General features: G+C 36.2%; 1 protein-coding gene across 3 annotated transcripts in view; it reads right to left on the bottom strand.

Annotated features, from left to right (window-relative positions):
• Ap3b1 (adaptor related protein complex 3 subunit beta 1) overlaps positions 1–19,653 on the bottom strand; it is a 288,476-nt gene that overhangs the window by 142,625 nt on the left and 126,198 nt on the right. For all 3 annotated transcript variants that reach the window (XR_015447378.1, XM_087201161.1, XM_087201162.1), the window contains exons 12-13: positions 18,000–18,062; positions 15,648–15,780 (exon numbers count right to left, since the gene is read on the bottom strand). Coding sequence is in view for 2 of the 3 variants with exons in the window: in XM_087201161.1 (XP_087057287.1) it covers positions 15,648–15,780; positions 18,000–18,062 (196 nt within the window). In the remaining variant the exon portion in view is untranslated. The remainder of the gene's footprint in view (positions 1–15,647; positions 15,781–17,999; positions 18,063–19,653) is intronic.

Here is a 19,653-nt window from a genome sequence, read left to right as displayed (position 1 = left end):
AAACAGGCCTAAGGAGAAAATGGTGCATAGTTTAATTATTTACATGCAAAGGAAGGACTGGCTACTTGATATAGCTATTTGGCATCATTTATCCTTTGCAGCTAAATTGGTTCCCTATTATAGCTGTTAGAAATTACCATAAACTTAGTAATTTAAAACAATATAAATATACAAATGTATCATCTTATAGTTGTCCGAAGTCTAATATAGACCTACAGGGCTAAAATCAAGATGTCAAAATAGGGCTGCACCCCTCGGCAGGTTCCAGGGAGGACATATCCCTCAGCTTTCCACCTTCGGGAGGCAGCCCACCTGCCCTGGACCCTGGCCCACTTACAGCAATTAGCACTCTGATCTTTATTTTCTGACACTCTGATTTTCCTATTCTGATAAGGATACTGCTTTTCACTACCCTAGGGCAATACAAATCATCTTCCATCACTAGAACCTGAACTTAATTACTTTGCAAAGCCCCTCTGCCACATAAAGTAACACAATCACAGGCTGGAGGCATTAGGATTATCTTTGGGGGACCATTACTGTATTCTGCCTACCACCTGCTAGGTGCCTCCTAGTTCCCCTCAAATAATCCAGCTCACCTTTCTTTTATGCTACTTCCTGGTTGCCAAAGATCACAGCACAGTGCTGGTATTTCATCTGAAGCACAAAATGATCCAATGTTCTGGACCTGGGTTTGTTGTCAACAAAATCTTAATGGTCCTAATTCATAGCAGTAGAATCTGCTATTATTCCCATTTTCCAAATGAAGATTCTGCATTACAGGTAAACTGAATAATTTCTCAAGAGAGTATTGACATTCAAATAGTCTAGTTCTACATGTAAACAAACAGCTGGCAGCAGAGTAAGAAGTCAGTACAAGGGAAGAGCGTAATAATTTGCATTACTGCCTCTTCTACTAGATTGAACTCCACAAAGCCAGAAAACTTTTGTAAGAAACTGAATGTCTTATTACTCTATTCAACTTTTATTAAATGCCTCAACTGATTCAAGGCTTCAGTAAATGCTTCGGAATTATTAAAAACAATAAACAAAATCTTAAATAGTCTTTCATCCCAAATCTTAGTTTACAGTAGGTAGCCATAAGGTTAATGCAGACAAGCAAATTGTTAAGGTTACCTTAAATGAATTACCTTAGGCAATTAAATGATCCTAAGCCAACAAAAATGTGAATTTCTCTTACTATATATTTTTTAAAAATACATTTATCAAATTTATCTTAAACAGTAATAATGGACTCTTTTCAGGGCAAACTTCAAGTCTACTTAGAAAGGCTCTCTCTGGGCCAAGAAAGGAAAAGTCAACAATGCAGGAGTTGGTTCTACAGGTCCAACAGAAACATACTAAAAATAAGCCTAAACAATGCAGTCTAAATGCTCTTCATGAAGTTTAAAGATACAGCATCTGAAGAGATGATGAGGTATTCATTTTACCATAAAAACTCAAAAGATTCAGATTTTCAAATCAAGAAAAGATCTTATAAATTGCAAGAAGTTGAGGTTTCATTCAGAGAATTTATTCCTTAAATAAGGAGATAAGGCGCTCTCTTTTGTCAGGACTGGTCATTTTAAAGTTAAAAATGCTATTACTTTAATGTTATGGATTTTAATATAAAATTATTTGTTTAATCTATTACTTTCATTGAGCCAGATTTCCATCCTAAACATAGTTCCCAAATTATGATTTTTTTTTCCAACTTTACCAAGAAGCAGAGGTGATACATGCATTCATTAGAAACCATATTTGGTATTTCAATTTTGGATCTTTTCCCGAGCTAGTGGTAACAACACATAGAATACTAGCCCCTGGTGATGCAAGCAGCAACAGAAGTGACAACAGCCCCCCAGACAGACATAGGCTCACGAGAAATAACCCATGCTGTGTGTTTGTGTGTGTGTGTGTGTGTGTGTGTGTGTGTGTGTGGCTAAGACAGGATACTTGACATATTAAGTGTTTTAAATGAATTTTTCACTTAAAATATTTTCAATTTATAATGGTTTTGCTGGGACATAATATGGTCATAAGGTGAGGAACATCTATACCCAAATAAGTGTAGCATAGGACAAAAACATAGGCATTATGGGCTAATGATGATTATGCAAACAGAACCTAGACAATTCAATTTACCTTTGTTAATACTGGCACTACATGAGGATTTCAGGCCACCGTACCTCTGCCCCCAGCACAGACAAGGTGAACTGCCCTGAGCTCCCAGGAGGAGGCTTGCAGGCCACCTTACTGTTGCCTCCAACCCTAAAGAGGTGAGGTGCAGGGGCGTGAGCAGCACACACTGGCCCTACATTGAAATGAAAAGACATGTAAACAAGTCTCAAAACCAGACGTTAACCTAAAGCAACCCCAAAGGGAAACGGGATCAAACACTGATTGGACTCCCTGAACTAGCAACAAAAGAGGATCTGGAAAACATGAAATCAGAAATAGTTTCACACATAACAGCAGAGACTGTGCCCATAGTGTAAGTCATGATTAATAAATCTAGAGGACACAGATAAAAAAATAGAGGAGCTGAAGAACATGATGGATTCCCAACATAGGAAACAAACGGAATCCATAAAACAGATGCAAACAGATTGCCAGGAGATTAAAAACTCAATTGAAAGTTTATGCAGCAGAATGAGCCATTTTGAGCACAGAATTTCATATAGAAGATAAAATTGGAATTAGCGACAAGGAAAACAAAAATTTCTTAGAAGTAGTAACTGACAGGGGCCGAGAATTTGGCTCAGTGGTTCCACCGCCTGTTCCGCAAGTGCAAGGACTCAAGTTTGATCCCCCGTACCAAAAAAACAAAACAAAACAAAACAAAACAAAACAAAAAAAATAGTGAGGGACCACAACAAATTAATCCAGCAGCTGCTAGATGATGCAAAGAATAACACAGGACTGATTTGGGTCAGTGAAGAAACAGGAGAGAATGCAGATGATATAAAAAACTGTTCACATAAGTCATGGCAGAAAACTTTGCAAGCAGGGGAAGAAAACTTGACATACAGATAAGTGAGGCATATAGGACTCCAACTAGCCTTGATCAAAAAAAAAAAACCTATACAGAGGCATATAATAGTTAAGATTACAGAAACCCAACAGAAGAACAAAATTCTACAAGCAGTTAGACAAAAGAAACAAATCACATACAAAGGAAAGCCCATCAGAATCACAGCAGACTTCTCAACACAAATCCTCAAGGCAAGAAGAGCTTGGAGTGATGTATTTTAAGCGCTAAAGGAAAACAACCTCCAACCCAGATTGATGTAACCTGCAAAAATATTTTTCAAACTTGATGGAGAAATAAAATGCTTTCATAACAAAGAGCACCTTAAGAACTTTATGAATACCAAAGCAGAACTCGAAACAATTTTAGACAACATCCTAGGAAAAGACAACAAGGATCACAACCTCAGGAAGCCCAGCAGAATGAATCCATCGAGCACAACAAGAAATTAAATACAAAGGGGGAGAATTAAACAAAAAGAAAAAGTCATGACAATAAGTCAATACATATCAATTATAACCATCAATGTTAATGGTCTCAATTCCACAATCAAAAGAAATAGAGTGGCAGAATGTGTCAAGAACCAAGATCTAACAATAGGCCGCATACAAGAAATACACTTAATAAAAAAGAAACTCACTGACTGAAAATTAAAGGGTGGAAAACAATACTCAATGCGACAGGAACCCAGAAAAAAGCAAGAGTAGCTATCCTCTTTGCAGAGCAAGTGGATTTCAAACCAACACTAATTAAGTGAGACAAAGAAGGAAACTACATGGTAAAGGGAAAAATCCAAAAGGAAGAGATGACAATCATAAAAACATATGCACCAAACACTAGTGCACCCAACTATATAAAACAAATACTAACAGACATGAAAAATCATATAAGCACTAATACAATAGTAGTAGGGGACCTCAACACCCCACTATTGCAAAGAGATAGATCAACTAGACAAAAAATAAGCAATAAAATACTAGAACTAAATCAAACTTTTGAAAAAATGAACTTAACAGATGTTTACAGAGTGTTCCAACCCACAAAATCAGAATACACATTATTCTTTTCACCTGCACAAGGGTCGTTCTCCAAAATAGATGACACACTCACTCATAAAACATCTTTAAGTAAATGCAAATGAACTGAAGTTATCCCCTATATATTATCAGACTATAGTGCGATAAAATTGGAGATCACTAGCAAAAGAAACAGCAAGAATTTCATAGTCACATGGAAAATGAACAACACACTTCTGAATAACCAATGGGTCACAGAGGAAATTAATGAAGAAATACTACAATTAAATGATAACAACAATACTACATAGCGGAATCTATGGGACACAGTGAAAACAGTCTTATGAGGGAAATTCATAGCAGTGAATACTCATATTAGGAAAACAGAGCAAGCCCAATTAAACAACTTGATGCTGAGCCTTAAGCTTCCAGAAAAAGAAGAGCAAGACAAATCCACAGCTCATACAAGGGAGGAAACTATACAGATCAGGGCAGAAATCAATGCAATGGAGACTAAGGGAATGATACAAAAAAATAAATGAAGCCAAGAGTTCGTTCTTCAAAAGAAAAGAAAAATTGACAAACCCTTAGCCAACCTTATCAGAAAAAGGAAAGAAAAGGCCCAAATCCATGCAATTAGGAATGAAAAGGATGAAATTACAACAGATCCAGCAGAAATCCAGAGGATCAATACCTACTTTGAGCAATAAGATGAAGAAATGGACAGATTCCTAGATACATATGAATTACCAAAGTTTAAGAAAGAAGTCTTAAAAATTCTAAATAACCCAGTATCAATCAATGAAATTGAAAAGGTAATTAAATTCTGTCACCTGTCTTGCAAGCGCAAGGACCTGAGTTTGATCCCCGGTACCAAAAAAAAAAAAAAAAAGAAAACGTAATTAAAAACTTACCAACTAAGAAAAGCCTGGGTCCTCCTGGCTTCACTGCCAAATTCTACAGGGCATTTAGAGAGGAACTACTGCCACTACTGTTTAAATTCTTCAATGAAGATCCATCCCCCGACTCCTGGCCCAGAGGTAGGGGCTTCTGAGCTGCCATCCCACTGCTACTGGTCCAGAAGAAGGGGCTTCCCAGCCAGCATTCCTCCTGCCGCTCTCGGCCCAGAGAAAGGGGCATCCGGGCCAGCATCCATCCCTCTGCTCACGGCCCAGAGGTAGGGGCTTCTGAGCTGCCACCCCACTGCTCCTGGTCCAGAGGAAGGGGCTTCCCAGCCACCATCCATCCCACGGCTTCCAGACCAGAGGTAGGGAATTCTGAGTCACCATCCCCCTACTCCTGGTCCACAGGAAGGGGCTTCAGAGCCACCATCCCTACTACCACTCCTGGCCCCTGTCCCACCTCTCCCAGATCAGAGGAGGCGAGCCGCGTGGGCATCAACAGCACCCACCGGCCCCCCGAGTCAAAATGAGAAAACACGTAAGTAAGTCTCAAAACAAGACTTCCAGATCACCTACAGCAACCTCATAGGGAAATGAGATGGAAAATTCTGATGCCAACCACCTGGACCCACTGAACTGGCAACAAAAGGGGATCTGGAAAAAATGAAATCAGAAATACTTTCTCAGATAACAGGAGAAATTGTGCTCCTAGTGCAAGACATGATCAACAAATCTAGAGAGGAGCTCAGGAAAATGATGGAATCCCAACAAAGGAAACAAATGGAATCCATGAAAAAGATGCAAATAGAACACCAGGAGATGAAAAACTCCATTGAAAGTCTACACAGCAGAATGAGCCAATGTGAGGACAGAATTTCAGATATAGAAGATAAGATTGCAAGCAATCATCAGGAAAAGAAAAATTGCTTAAAATTATAAGGGAACATGAGAAATCAATCCACCAGCTGCTGGACAATGCAAAGAAGAATAACATAAGACTGACTGGAGTCAATGAAGAAACAGGAGAGAGTGCAAATGACGTAAAAAAACTCTTCACAGAAGTAATGGCAGAAAACTTCCAAAGCAAGGGAAAAGAACTTGACATACAGATAAGAGAGGCATGCAGGACTCCAAATAGCCTTGATCAAAAAAAAATCTACACACAGGCATATAATTGTTAAGATTCCAAACACTCAACAGAAGAACAAAGTTCTCCAAGCAGTCAGAGAAAAGAAACAAATCACATACAAAGGAAAGCCCAACAGAATCATAGCAGACTTCTCAACACAAACCATCAAGGCAAGAAGAACTTGGAGTGACATATTCCAAGCCCTAAAAGAAAACAGCCTCCAATGGAGATTGATGTAACCTGAAAAACTATCTTTTAAAATGGATGGAGAAATAAGATACTTTCATGACAAAGAGCATCACAGGAACTTCGTGACTACCAAACCAGCACTCCAAAGAATTTTACACAATATCCTAGGAACAGACACTGAGGATCACAACCCCAGGAAGCAAAGCAGAATGAACCCATCTGGCATGACAAAAAATTAAATGGAAAGGGGGAGAACCCAACAAAAAGAAAAAGTCGTGGCAATGACAAGTCAATACGTTTCAGTTATAACCATCAATGTTAATGGTCTCAGTTCACCAATCAAAAGAAATAAACTGGCAGAATGGGCCAAGAAACAAAATCCAACAATATGCTGCATACAAGAAACACACTTAATTCAAGAGGAAACTCACAGACTGAAAGTTAAGGGTGGAAAACAATACTCCATGAGACAGGAACCTGAAAAAAAGAAGGAAGAGCTATCCTCTTGGCAGATCAAGTAGATTTCAAACCAACACTGATTAAGAGAGACAAAGAAGGGCACTACATCCTTGTAAAGGGAAGAATCCAAGAGGAAGAGATGACAATCATAAATATCTATGCACCAAACACTAGTGCACCCAACTATATAAAACAAATACTAACGGACATGAAAGCCATATATGCACTAATACAATTGTAGTGGGGGACCTCAACAACCCACTGTCACAAATAGATCAATTAGACTAAAAATAAGTAATGAAATATTAGAACTCAATCGAACTCTTGAACAAATGAACTTAACAGATGTTTACAGTCTTCCACCCCACAAAATCAGAATACACATTCTTCTCAGCTGCACATGGGTCATTCTCCAAAATAGACTAAATACTCACACACAAAGAATATGTTTAAGTAAGTGCAAAGGAATTGAAGTTATCCCCTGTATATTATCAGACCATAGTGCCATGAAATTGGAGATCCATTGCAAAAGAAACTCAAAAAATTTCATAAACACGTGGAAATTGAACAACACACTTCTGAATAACCAATGGGTCACAGAGGAAATTAAAGAAGAAATCAGACAGTTCCTTCAATTAAATGACAATGACAATACAACATATCGGAATCTATGGGACACAATGAAAGCAGTTTTATGAGGGAAATTCATAGCAGTGAATATACATATTAGGAAAACAAAACGAGCCCAATTAAACAACCTGATGCTGAACCTCAAGCTTCTAGAAAAACAAGAGCAAGACAACCCCAAAGCTCATACAAGGGAGGAAATTATAAAGATCAGAGGAGAAATCAATGCAATGGAGACTAAGAGAACAATACAAAAAATCAATGAAGCCAAGAGTTGGTTCTTCGAAAGAATCAACAGAATTGACAAACCCTTAGCCAACCTTATCAGAAAAAGGAAAGAAAAGGCCCAAATCCATGCAATTAGGAATGAAAAGGGTGAAATGACAACAGACCCAGCAGAAATCCAGAGGATCATCAATACCTACTTCAAGAACCTATATGCCAATAAGATGGACAACACAGAAGAAATGGACAGATTCCTAGATACATATGAATTACCAAAGTTGAACGAAGAAGACCTAAAAATTCTGAACAACCCAATATCAACCAATGAAATTGAAAACATAATTAAAAACTTATCAACTAAGAAAAGCCCGGGTCCTGATGGCTTCACTGCTGATTTCTACAAGACATTTAGAAAGGAACTGCTGCCACTACTGTTTAAACTCTTCAATGAAATTGAAAGGGAGCCAATACTCCCAAATTCATTCCTGGAAGCAAGTATCACCTTGATCCCCACAGCAGAGAAAGACCCAACTGAAAAGGAGAACTATAGGCCAATCTCACTACTAAACATAGATGCAAAAATCCTTAGTAAGATACTGCCCAATAGAATGCAGAAGATCATCAAGAAGATCATATGCCGTGACCAAGTGGGACTCATCCCAGGGATTCAGGGATGGTTTAACATATGCAAATCAATCAATGTAATACATTACATCAATAGATCCAAGGATAAAAACCATATGATTATCTCCATAGATGCAGAAAAAGCATTTGACAAAATCCAACACACATTCATGATTAAAAAACCCTACAAAAAACTGGAATAGATGGTCTCTACTTCAAATTGATAAAAGCCATCTATGAAAAACCAACAGCCAATATCATACTAAATGGTCAAAAACTGAAATCCTTCACACTAAAATCAGGAACAAGACAAGGATGTCCACTATCACCACTCTTGTTCAATATAGTTCTGGAAACATTAGCCATGGCAATTAGACAAGAGAAAGAAATAAAAGGAATAAAGATAGGAAATGAAGAAGTCAAATTGTCATTATTTACAGGTGACATGATATAGAAGACCCCAAGAATGCCACAAAAAGTCTTCTAGACTTAAGCAAACTCAGTCAAGTAGCGGGATACAAGGTCAACACAGAAAAAATCAAGAGCTTTCTTCTACATGAACAACCGAGTCACTGAAAGGGAAACGGGGCAAACAATTACTTTCACAATAGCATCCAAAAAACTGAAATACCTAAGAATCATCCTAGCAAAAGAAATCAAAGATCTGTTCTCTGAAAACTATAGCACTCTGATAAGAGAGACTGAAGATGATATCAGAAAATGGACAGATATCCCCTGCTCCTGGGTAGGAAGGATTAATGTAGTGAAAATGGCCATACTTCCAAAACTGCTATATAGATTCAATGCAATTCCAATTGAGATCCCAGCAGCATACTTCATGGACCTTCAGAAAACAATCCAAAAATTCATTTGGAACAAGAAGAGACCCAGAATAGCAAAAGCAATTCTAGGTAACAGAGACATGGCAGGGGGTATCACAATCCCCAACCTGCAACTATGCTACAAAGCTACTGTGATAAAAATAGCATGACACTGGCAAAGAAACAGGAACAGATTAGAAGATGCACAAACAATGCCAGACACACTCAGCCATCTCATCTTCGATAAAGGAGCCAAACACCCTCACTGGAGGAAAGATAGCCTCTTTAATAAATGGTGCTGGAAAAACTGGGTTTCAACTTGCCAAAGATTAAAACTAGACCTGTATCTCTCACCATGCACTAAACTAAAATCAAAATGGATTAAAGATCTAAATATTAAAATAGAAACTCTGAACCAGTTGGAACAGAAGTTAGGTAGAACTCTTGAAGACACTGATGTAGGAAAAGATTTTATGAACAAAACCTCAGTTGCCCGTGAACTAGCACAAACAATCAACAAGTGGGATCTCTTATTAAAAAGCTTCTGCACAGCAAGAGAAACCACCAGCAGTGTGAAGAGACAACATACAATGTGGGATAAAATCTTCACCTATTTTTCCTCAGACAAAGGTCTACTATCTCAAATCTATAAAGAACTTAAAAAGATCAGACCTCCCAAATTTAAAGACCCAATCCCAAAATGGGCATTTGAAATGAAGAGACATTTCTCACACAAAGAAGTAGAAATAGCAAATAATTACATGAAAAAAGGTTCAACATCACTGGTCATTCAAGAGATGCAAATGAAAAGGCTGAGATAGCAACTCACTCCAGAAAGAATGGCTGCTATCATGAAATCAACCAATAACAAATGTTGGCGGGGCTGTGGGGAAAAAGGAACCCTCCTCCAGGGCAGGTGGGAGTGTAGACCGGTGCAACCACTGTGGAAATCAGTATGGAGATACCTCAAAGAACTAGGACTGGAAGTCCCATTTGACCTTGCTATTCCACTGCGGGGGACCTTCCCCAAAGAATTAAAAGAATCACACCACAGTGATATATGTGCGCCCATGATCATAGCAGCACAGTTTGTGATAGCTAAAACTTGGAAACAGCCCAAATACCCATCAACTGGAGACTAGATAAAGAAAACGTGGTTTGTTTTTTTTTTATAAAATGGAGTACTCCTCAGCCATAAAAAATGAGAAATTAGAGACATTTATAGCTAAGTAGATGCACACTGAGGCATTAAGTGAAATAAACAGGACACACATGTATAAATACTGAATAGTTTCTCTGGTCTGACAAACTGAAAGTGTAAATAAGGACTAAATGTATAACAGGTAAAGTGAAATAGGAAGAAAAGGGGCAAAGGGGAAGGAAGTGGCAGGGCTAGGGGAAAGGATAGAAGGGAATAGGATTAATATGAGAAAATGGAAAAATAGGAACAAAATCTTTGTAAATAGGGAGGACTGGAGGCGTTGAAGGGAGGGCTGGGGAGGGTGAAAAATAAGAACCAAGAGAGACTATGTAAAGGTGCAAAGTTCCAATGATGAATGTCATTATATTGTATACCTAAAATGTACCAATGATTAGAATGAATAATCGATAATGTAAAATAGGAAGAAAAGTTCCAAAGGGGTAGGGGTAGTGGGAGGGGCAGGGGAAAGGAAAGAAGGGAAAGGAAAAATGATGAGAAATGGAAAAAATGGAAATAAAGTCTTTGTAAATAGGGAAGGGTGGAGGGGGTGAAGGGAGGGCTAGGAATGGGGAAAAAATAAGAACCAAGATGCATTATGTAAAGGTGCAATTCCCAATGAGAAATACAATTGTGTTGTATACCTAAAATGTACCAATAAAAGAATTTAATAAATTTTTCAATGAAATTGAAAGGGAAGCAATACTCCAGAATTCATTCCGGGAAGCAAGGATCACCTTAATCCCCAAAGCAGAGAAAACCCCCCCAAAAAAGGGAACATTAGGCCAATCTCACTAATGAACCTAGATGCAAAAATACTTAAGATCATCAAAAAGATCATACACCCTGAACAAGTGGGATTCATCCCAGGGATGCAGGGATGGTTCAACATACACAAAGCAATCAACGTAATACACTGTATCAACAGAGCCAAGGACAAAAATCATATGATCATCTCAATAGATGTAGAAAAAGCATTTAACAAAATTCAACACGCATTTATGATAAAAACCCTCCAAAAATTGGAATAGACGGTCTCTATCTCAATATGATAAAAGCCATCTATGAAGGGCTGCAGATTTAGCTCAAAGGTTCCAGTGCCTGCCTCACAACTGCAAGGTCCCCAGTTCGATTCCCCATAACCCCCCCCAATAAAAACCCCAAAAAAGCCATGTATGAAAAACCAACAGCCAATAGCATACTAAATGGTCAAAAACTGAAATCCTTCACACTAAAATCAGGAACAAGACAAGGATGTCCACTATCACCATTCCTGTTCAATATAGTCTTGGAAACATTAACCACAGCAATTAGACAAGAGAAAGAAAAGGAATAAAGATAAGAAATGAAGAAGTCAAATTGTCATTATTTGCAGATGACATGATACTCTATACAGAAGACCCCAAGAATTCCACCAAAAGTCTTCTAGACTTAATAACCAAATTCAGTAGAGTAGCTGGATACAAGGTCAACACACAAAAATCAATAGCTTTCTTCTACATGAACAACTGAGTCACTGAAAGAGAAATGGGGCAAACAATTACTTTCACAATAGCATCCAAAAAACTGAAATACCTAAGAATCAACCTAACAAAAGAAATCAAAGACCTCTTCTCTGAAAACTATAGCACTCTGAAAAGAGAGATTGAAGATGATATCAGAAAATGGAAAAACATCCCTTGCTCCTGGGTAGGAAGAATCAACATAGTGAAAATGGCCATACTTCCAAAACTTCTATGTAGATTCAATGCAATCCCATTTGAAATCACAGCACCATACTTCACGGACCTTGAGAAAACAATCCAAAAATTCATTTGGAACAAGAAGAGACCCAGAATAGCAAAAGCAATTCTAGGCAACAGAGATAATGGCAGGGGGCATTACAACCCCCAACTTGAAACTATACTACAAAGCTACTGTGCTAAAAACAGCATGGCACTGGCAAAGAAACAGACCTGAGGACCAGTGGAACAGATTAGAAGATGCAGAAACAACTCCAGACACACTCAGCCACCTCATCTTCAACAAAGGAGCCAAATACACTCACTGGAAGAAAGACAGCCTCTTTAATAAATGGTACTGGAAAAATTGGGTTTCAACTTGCCAAAGATTAAAACTAGACCTGTATCTCTCACCATGCACTAAATTAAAATCAAAATGGATTAAAGATCTTAATATTAAAACAGAAACACTGAACTGGCTGAAAAAGAGATTAGGTAGAACTCTTGAAGACATCAGTGTACGAAAAGATTTTATGGACAAAACCTCAGTTGCCTGTGTACTAGCACAAACAATCAACAACTAGGATCTCTTATTAAAAAGCTTTTGCATAGCAAGAAAAACCACCAACAGTGTGAAGAGGCAACCTACGATGTGCGAAAAAATTTTCACCATGGAGCTGGGGATTTAGCTCAGTGGTTCTACCACCTGCCTCGCAAGCGCAAGGACCCGAGTTCAATCCCTGGCACCCCTCCCCCCAAAAAAGGAAAGCAATTTTCACCTGCTGTTTCTCAGACAAAGATCTACTATCTAGAATCTATAAAGAACTTTAAAAAAATCAGACCTTGCAAATTTAAAGACCTAATCCAAAAACGGGCATCTGAAATGAACAGATCTTTCTCTGACAAAGAAGCAGAAATAGCAAATAAACATATGAAAAAATGTTCAACATCACTGGTCATTTGAGAGATGCAAATGAAAACAATGCTGACATTCCACCTCACCCCAGAAAGAATGACAGCTATCATGAAATCAACCAATAACAAATGCTGGCGGGGCTGTGGGGAAAGAGGAACACTGCTCCACTGCTGGTGGGAGTGTATACTGGTGCAACCACTGTGGAAATCAGTGTGGAGATACCTCAGAGAACTGGGAGTGGAAGTCCCATTTGATGCAGCTATTCCCCTGCTGGGGCTCTTCCCCAAAGAATTAAAAGAATCATACCACAGTGATATATGTGCACCCATGTTCATAGCAACACAATTTGTAATAGCTAAAACCTGGAATAGGGCTAGGTATTTAGCTCAGTTGTTCTGCTGCCTGCCTCGCAAGCACAAGTTCCCAAGTTGGATCCCCAGTACCAAAAAAAAAAAAAAAAACCTGGAAGCAGCCCAACTGCCCATCAACTGGGGACTGGATAAAGAAAATGTGGTTTTTCTATAAAATGGAGTACTACTCAGCCATAAAAAATGAAAAACTAGAGACATTTATGCTAAATGGATGGACACTGAGGCGATACTCTTAAGTGAAATAAATAGGACACACGTATAAATAGCGATAGTTTCCCTAGTGTGAGAAACTGCATGTGTAAATAATGACTAAGAGGTATAATAGATACTGTGAAATAGGAAGAAAAGGGGCAAAAGGGAAGGTGAAGTGGGAGGGGTAGCGGAAAGGAAAGAAGGGAATGTAATTAATATGAGAAAATGAAAAAATGGAAACAAAGTCTTTGTAAATACGGATGCAGGGGTTGAAGGGAGGGCAGGGGAATGGGGAAAAAAATAAGAACCATGAGAGATTATGTAAAGGTGCAAATTTCCAATGATGAATGTCATTATATTGTATACCTAAAATATACCAATAAAAGAAAATTTAAATAAATATTTGCACTACAGTAAAAAAAATCACTGCAAAGTGAATTTAAATTTACCCACACAAAAGCCTAAATATTAAAATTTAAGTAAATCTTTCTACCTTTTGAGAGTGACTGCAATCGCTTCTCAGCCTTTTGGCTGAGATCATGTGTAGAGTGACTGCAGATTTTATTAGTCTCTCATTATCTTATTATAAAATATTTTGTTCTTATTCTCTTTAAAATGCTATAGGAATATTTTTAAAATCAGAATACTTTGGGAAAATTACTGTTTTACAAAGTTGAAGCCAAAATAATTGCTTTAACATGCACAGCTTGAAAATTTCAGATCAAATAAAACGATTAAAAAATTAAGTTGAGAAAACTTGATTACAGTTTGTATTTGAAAGAAGTATCAGTGTTCTAATTAATTTTTGGTGCTTTATGCATGCAACTAAATTTTAAAGGAACAGTTAGTCTAACAGATCTTGGTTCATAATCTTTTATGTTCTAGAGCTATTTTCCCAAGGAGTATGTTTTATTTGGTCAAGAGATAGTGACCATTAAAGATAAAGGTAAATAAAAAACACCTTTCTAAAGATATATTTTAAAGTGTGACCTACAAAGAGACAAAAAGGATGTTCTTGTTAAAAGTAGAAATAGATAAACATATGTGACATTTGGCATCTTAACTCCTCTAGTTACCTTAAGAAGACAAAGAAAATTTTAATGTATTTCCTTGATAATTCTGATTGGCACTTATTTGGAGTTTTCATACTATACGTAGAAAAATGTTCTGGCCATCATAATATCTTGAGTTTACAAGTTTAAGTTTATGATTCTTTGTTTATAACAAAAATCAGTGCTATTTGGGTATAAATTTTGCTTTGTTTTTATCAGAAATACAACAATATTATAGTTTTCTAAAAAGATCATGTGGGAAAAATCTACATGTAGTCTGGAGAATAACTGGATTACTGTAGTTAAAAATTATTTTTCAAATAAAGTATAAAAATCAATTTTTGTCATATTTCACTTCATGGCTGCTATGTTATATAAGTCTACATCTGGACATGACATAATTATATTTCAAATTTCACAAATAATTTCAATTATTTTACTCAAAAATTTTGCTTTTCCTACAAAGAATCTCATTATAATCAAATATACAAGGAGTCTTCTAATAAATTATTTTAAAAGTAGGAAGTTAATCCTTTTCCCTCTAAATGGACCCAATTGTTCTAAATGTATAACCACAGAAAGAAGGGGTACTTTGCTACGGAACAGTATGAGACCTAGATTACATGTTTTGCTGGATATCACTTATTCATTTTCTTAGAGTGCTGTTCAGCTTAAAAACATGAAGTTGTCCAGATTGATGGCTTTTAAATCTCGATAATCTTGATAAAATTATTCAGTGAATTTCTAGGGGAGAAAAAAGTTGCAGGGACACAAGTATTTTTTGATCTAGCCATTTCTCAATGCTATAGTCATTTGCCTGCTTTTAGCACCCTCTGCAGGTAAACCAATATTATGCATGACTCATATGTTATTAAAAAGCAGTAAAACAGATTCTATGGAAAGATTACCATGAAGGTAATTAGTGAAGAAATAAAATAAACAAATACAGCGTTCCTACTCAAGCTAAGCAAATATGTACTGCTTACTAGTTAACTGTCTAATTTACTGAAAAATAGAATGTGCACATTTATATGCAATTCAATAAAACTGATTCTGTGATCATACTACTGATAGAGTTAAACTAAAATATAAGACAAAGATTACAACTTAAAGACCATAGTAGGAATATTCAAACTACCAACTAATTAAAGATGAGATGAAGCTGAGAACTCACCATCCCTGTTGGAGAGCAGACAGACCAGGCCGTTGAGGCAGGTGTCGGCGACTTCTGAGATGTTGGCCGCACATCTGCCTATTGTCTGAATAGTGGCTGCTGCAAACTGTTTATCCTGACTTTTCACATAGGTCTGAAAAAATATTATTTCATTTATTTCACAAACTGGTACTACCAAGGAACCAAATGAAAAACAAAACAAAAAACCCAAAACTATTTTATTAAGCTTCGTCGATACATATAATTCCAAAAAACAATCTCATAAGCACAACAGGAGGCCCAACAGATGATTTCATTTAGTTTTGCTTTTGTTATATCTGTGCCTGTAGAAGAGGCACATTTTCAAGCCAGGCTCATTCATCTGTGGCCACAGTGGCTTGAGACTCCAAAACAGAGAGTGGGGAACAGTCACCCAAAGAGAGCAATTAGTTTAAGGGCAAGGTTGAAAGAGATGATGAGAACTCTCTTTGGAGGTTTCAGTTCATTTCACCATCAGCATCTGTGAATCTATGGGAGAAAAGGGTCACTTTTTTAGAGACACTAAATCTAAAAATTAGGAGAAAAGGAAAAAAATGAACCAATGTGCTATTAGCAAATAGTTTACTTTCAAAACGGCATCAGAATGATTGTAAAACTACATTAATTAGAGTGAGTACTACTGCAATAAAGACTATAGTTAAAAATAAAATAAGACACCACAGTTTTGAAATACTTTCATTAAAAGTGTGCTTTAAAAATATAACGTAAATGATGTGTTTGTAAAAACTTAATGATTCTGGGCCGGGGATTTAGCTCAGTGGTTCCGCTGCCTGCCTCACAAGTGCAAAGACCCCAGTTCAATCCCCAGCACCAAAAAGACTCCAAAAAACTTAATGATTTAAAAAGTTAAAAAGATTGTCACAAAATCTGTAACTGTAGCAATTTCAAGTTTAAACTTTCCTACTTTAAAAATGAAGCATTTATTATTTACAAAAATGAATATAACTTTATTATGCATATTTATATGTAAATGAGATTTTTAAGAAAGATTCCCAACCACAAATGAGAGGTACACAATAAGCTCTATGATTATCAAAATGTAAAAAAAGGTAATAAAATAGTAACTAAATGACAAATGGTAGAAGAAAATCTAGGGATATCTAAAAATAGTGAAAATGGTACCAAGAAGGTGATTAAATGTCAAAAAATAAATTAAGCTCTGATAGTTCCACAGAGGTAAGAACAATTTTATTTAAAATTACTCCCAGACTACCTTAATTAAAAATGTATTTGAATCTTTAGAACAATTCTTTATTTTAGGGTCAAATTTAAAATATATCAATCCCCTTTGTTAAGAATTTTTTTTGAAAAAAAAAAATACAGCATGAAGGTAATCAGTTAAGAAAATACAAATCATGCATATACCATAACATTCTACTACTCCTGAAAAAAGTATAAGATCACAAGTTTAAAAGTAAATATATTGGCCGGGGATTTAGCTCAGTGGTTCCACGACCTGCCTTGCAAGCGCAAGGTCCCAAGTTCAATCCCTGGTAACCCCCCCCCCAAAAAAAGTAAATATATTGTCTATACAGCTAAAAAGAAATTTAATATGGGCTTACTGAATGATTATAGCAATGAAATAAATTAAATTTATAAATTATAAATTGCTAACTGTGATTAGTATAGAGCACATGGTATTTTTTTTTGAGAAAACTGCTGATGGGATGTAAAGCTCCATAATACGTCCAGACACAGGTTCTCTTGCTGTGGTCCACTACTAAAGTTTCAGAGTTGACCCTTTCATCATAAAGAGTGTAAAGACCATGATATAATTTTTCAATAATACTTTGTGGAGAAACACACCTAAGAATCCCCTCATCCACTGGCACATAAGGTTTTGAAAACCAAAAAGAGAAAACCAAATAAAAACTAAAACAATTTTTAAAAATCATGGTGAATCAATTAAAAAAACAAACTTCCTTAAAGCCCTACATGACCTAAGGATGCAGCACCTAAAACAGTAGAAGACCAAGCAGACAGGGACAATCAGGCAAGGAATGAGCACCTAGGATGGAAAGGGTGACCAATGAGGACAACACAAGGAGACAGAATTGGTACCACAAACATTTTGAAAAATGTCAGTTATAAACTAGTCTTTCACATTTTATGAAAATATAAAATAAAATACAATTTTTAAAGTATATATGTGTATTTAATGTTTATACTTAAAAATGTATAAATTTCTTAGTTGTCCATTTTGCTAAAAATCACTTTTATTTACACAATAACGTATTTCTACATTAAGACATATATTTAACTTAAGAATAAATACATTTTAGAAGTTATTTATAATTAGCATTGTATACAAACCTGAAATTCTCGAAGAAGAGTTGATATGTTGGCTTCATTTGCTAAGTTTGTCAAAATTTCAAGCTATGGTAGAAAAATTTTTTAAAAGTTAATATTGTAAAATGTACAAAAAACAAATTTAATACAGGCTAGGTACCTAATTAAAAGTTTTTAAATCATATTATCACACATGTGGTAAGGTATTATATCCTTCTGGTAAACACTGACTATCTCCTTTTGTCTAAAAATAGAAACTTGATAATTACACATCTTTCAAAATATTAATTAAGAAGAGAATCTTAAATCTTCACTAATTATCCTAACATTACTATTTCTAATTAACCTAAAGAAGTTAAGCTAGTTTGACTTTATTTTTAATTATTAAAACAACTGCCCCTCCATGTAATTGTTTTCCACATATCAAATTAACTCTCTTGATTTGTTCTCCTACATTCTATCATTTCAAATACTTGAGATATTTTAACATCCTTTTCGGTGTTCATACATATGACACATACAAAGTGTATCTCCAATTGGTTTGCTAAACATACTTGTCTTTACTCACACAAAATATTTAAACTGAAGCCACAGTAGAAGGAAAAAAAAGAATAGAGAACAGACAAGATAAACAGAAAACAAAACAGGTATATACATAAATATGTTTATATCAAGAATTAAGTTAAAAGTAAATGACCTAGCCAGGGATTTAACTCAGTGGCACCGCGCCTGCCTCGCAAGTGCAAGGTCCTAAGTTTGATCTCCACTACAGAAAAAAAAATTTTAAAAAAAGGTAAATGACCTAGACACTCCAATTAAAAGGCACAGATTGTGGAAGTGTTTTAAATATTCTGTGTACAAGTCATTTATTCAGATAAATGTACTTGGACTACACTGAGATTATCTTCTCCCAGATTAAAGTCTGGCTTTTTATTTTATTTTGATGAAAATATTTTAACTGTTTTGGACAACTTTTCAAAAATAATATCATGGGCTGGGGGGGTGGGAGTGGCACATGCCTGTAATCCCAGCACTCAGGAGGCTGAGCCAGGAGCATCGCTGTGAGTTCAAGGCCAGCTTGGACTACATAGTGAGTTCAACCCCAGGCTGAACTGCCTAGTGAGACCCTGTCTCAAATAAAAATAAAAATAACATCAAACGTACAAAAAAGCCCCATGTACAGTACAAAGAATTATTTTCTTTCTGAACCATTTGAGATGAGAATTGGTAATCTGCTGCCACATTATCCCCAAATACTTTAATGTATACTTCCTGTAAACAGGACAGGTACTGCATACCACAACAGAACCTAGAAAAATCAGGAAATTAACACTAACCTGACACTTCCATGCAATTGTCATGATGCATTTAAGTTTCACTAACTGTACTGATAATGTATAATTAAAGGATCCAACTCAATATCTCATATAGTTCTTAGCTGTCTCCTTTAGTCTGAAAGATTTAAGTCTTTCCTTTGACTTTAGTGACCTTGAAACTTTTCATAATTACAAACCAATTTTTTTGTAATACATCTTTCAATTTATGTGCGTCTTAGATTTTCTTATGATTAACTGTTTACATGTGCATAATACATTTTCACAATTCTTCATGAACAATTCATGACCCATTGTCTTGTAATATCTCAATATGGTACACTATATACAGAAAAATTTTCACA

Source organism: Heterocephalus glaber, unplaced genomic scaffold (assembly GCF_053883595.1).
Source record: "Heterocephalus glaber isolate CG9 unplaced genomic scaffold, H.glaber_assembly_v1.0 deba00001757, whole genome shotgun sequence".
NCBI classification, from domain to species: domain Eukaryota; kingdom Metazoa; phylum Chordata; class Mammalia; order Rodentia; family Bathyergidae; genus Heterocephalus; species Heterocephalus glaber.
This window is presented reverse-complemented; position numbering and strand designations above follow the sequence as displayed.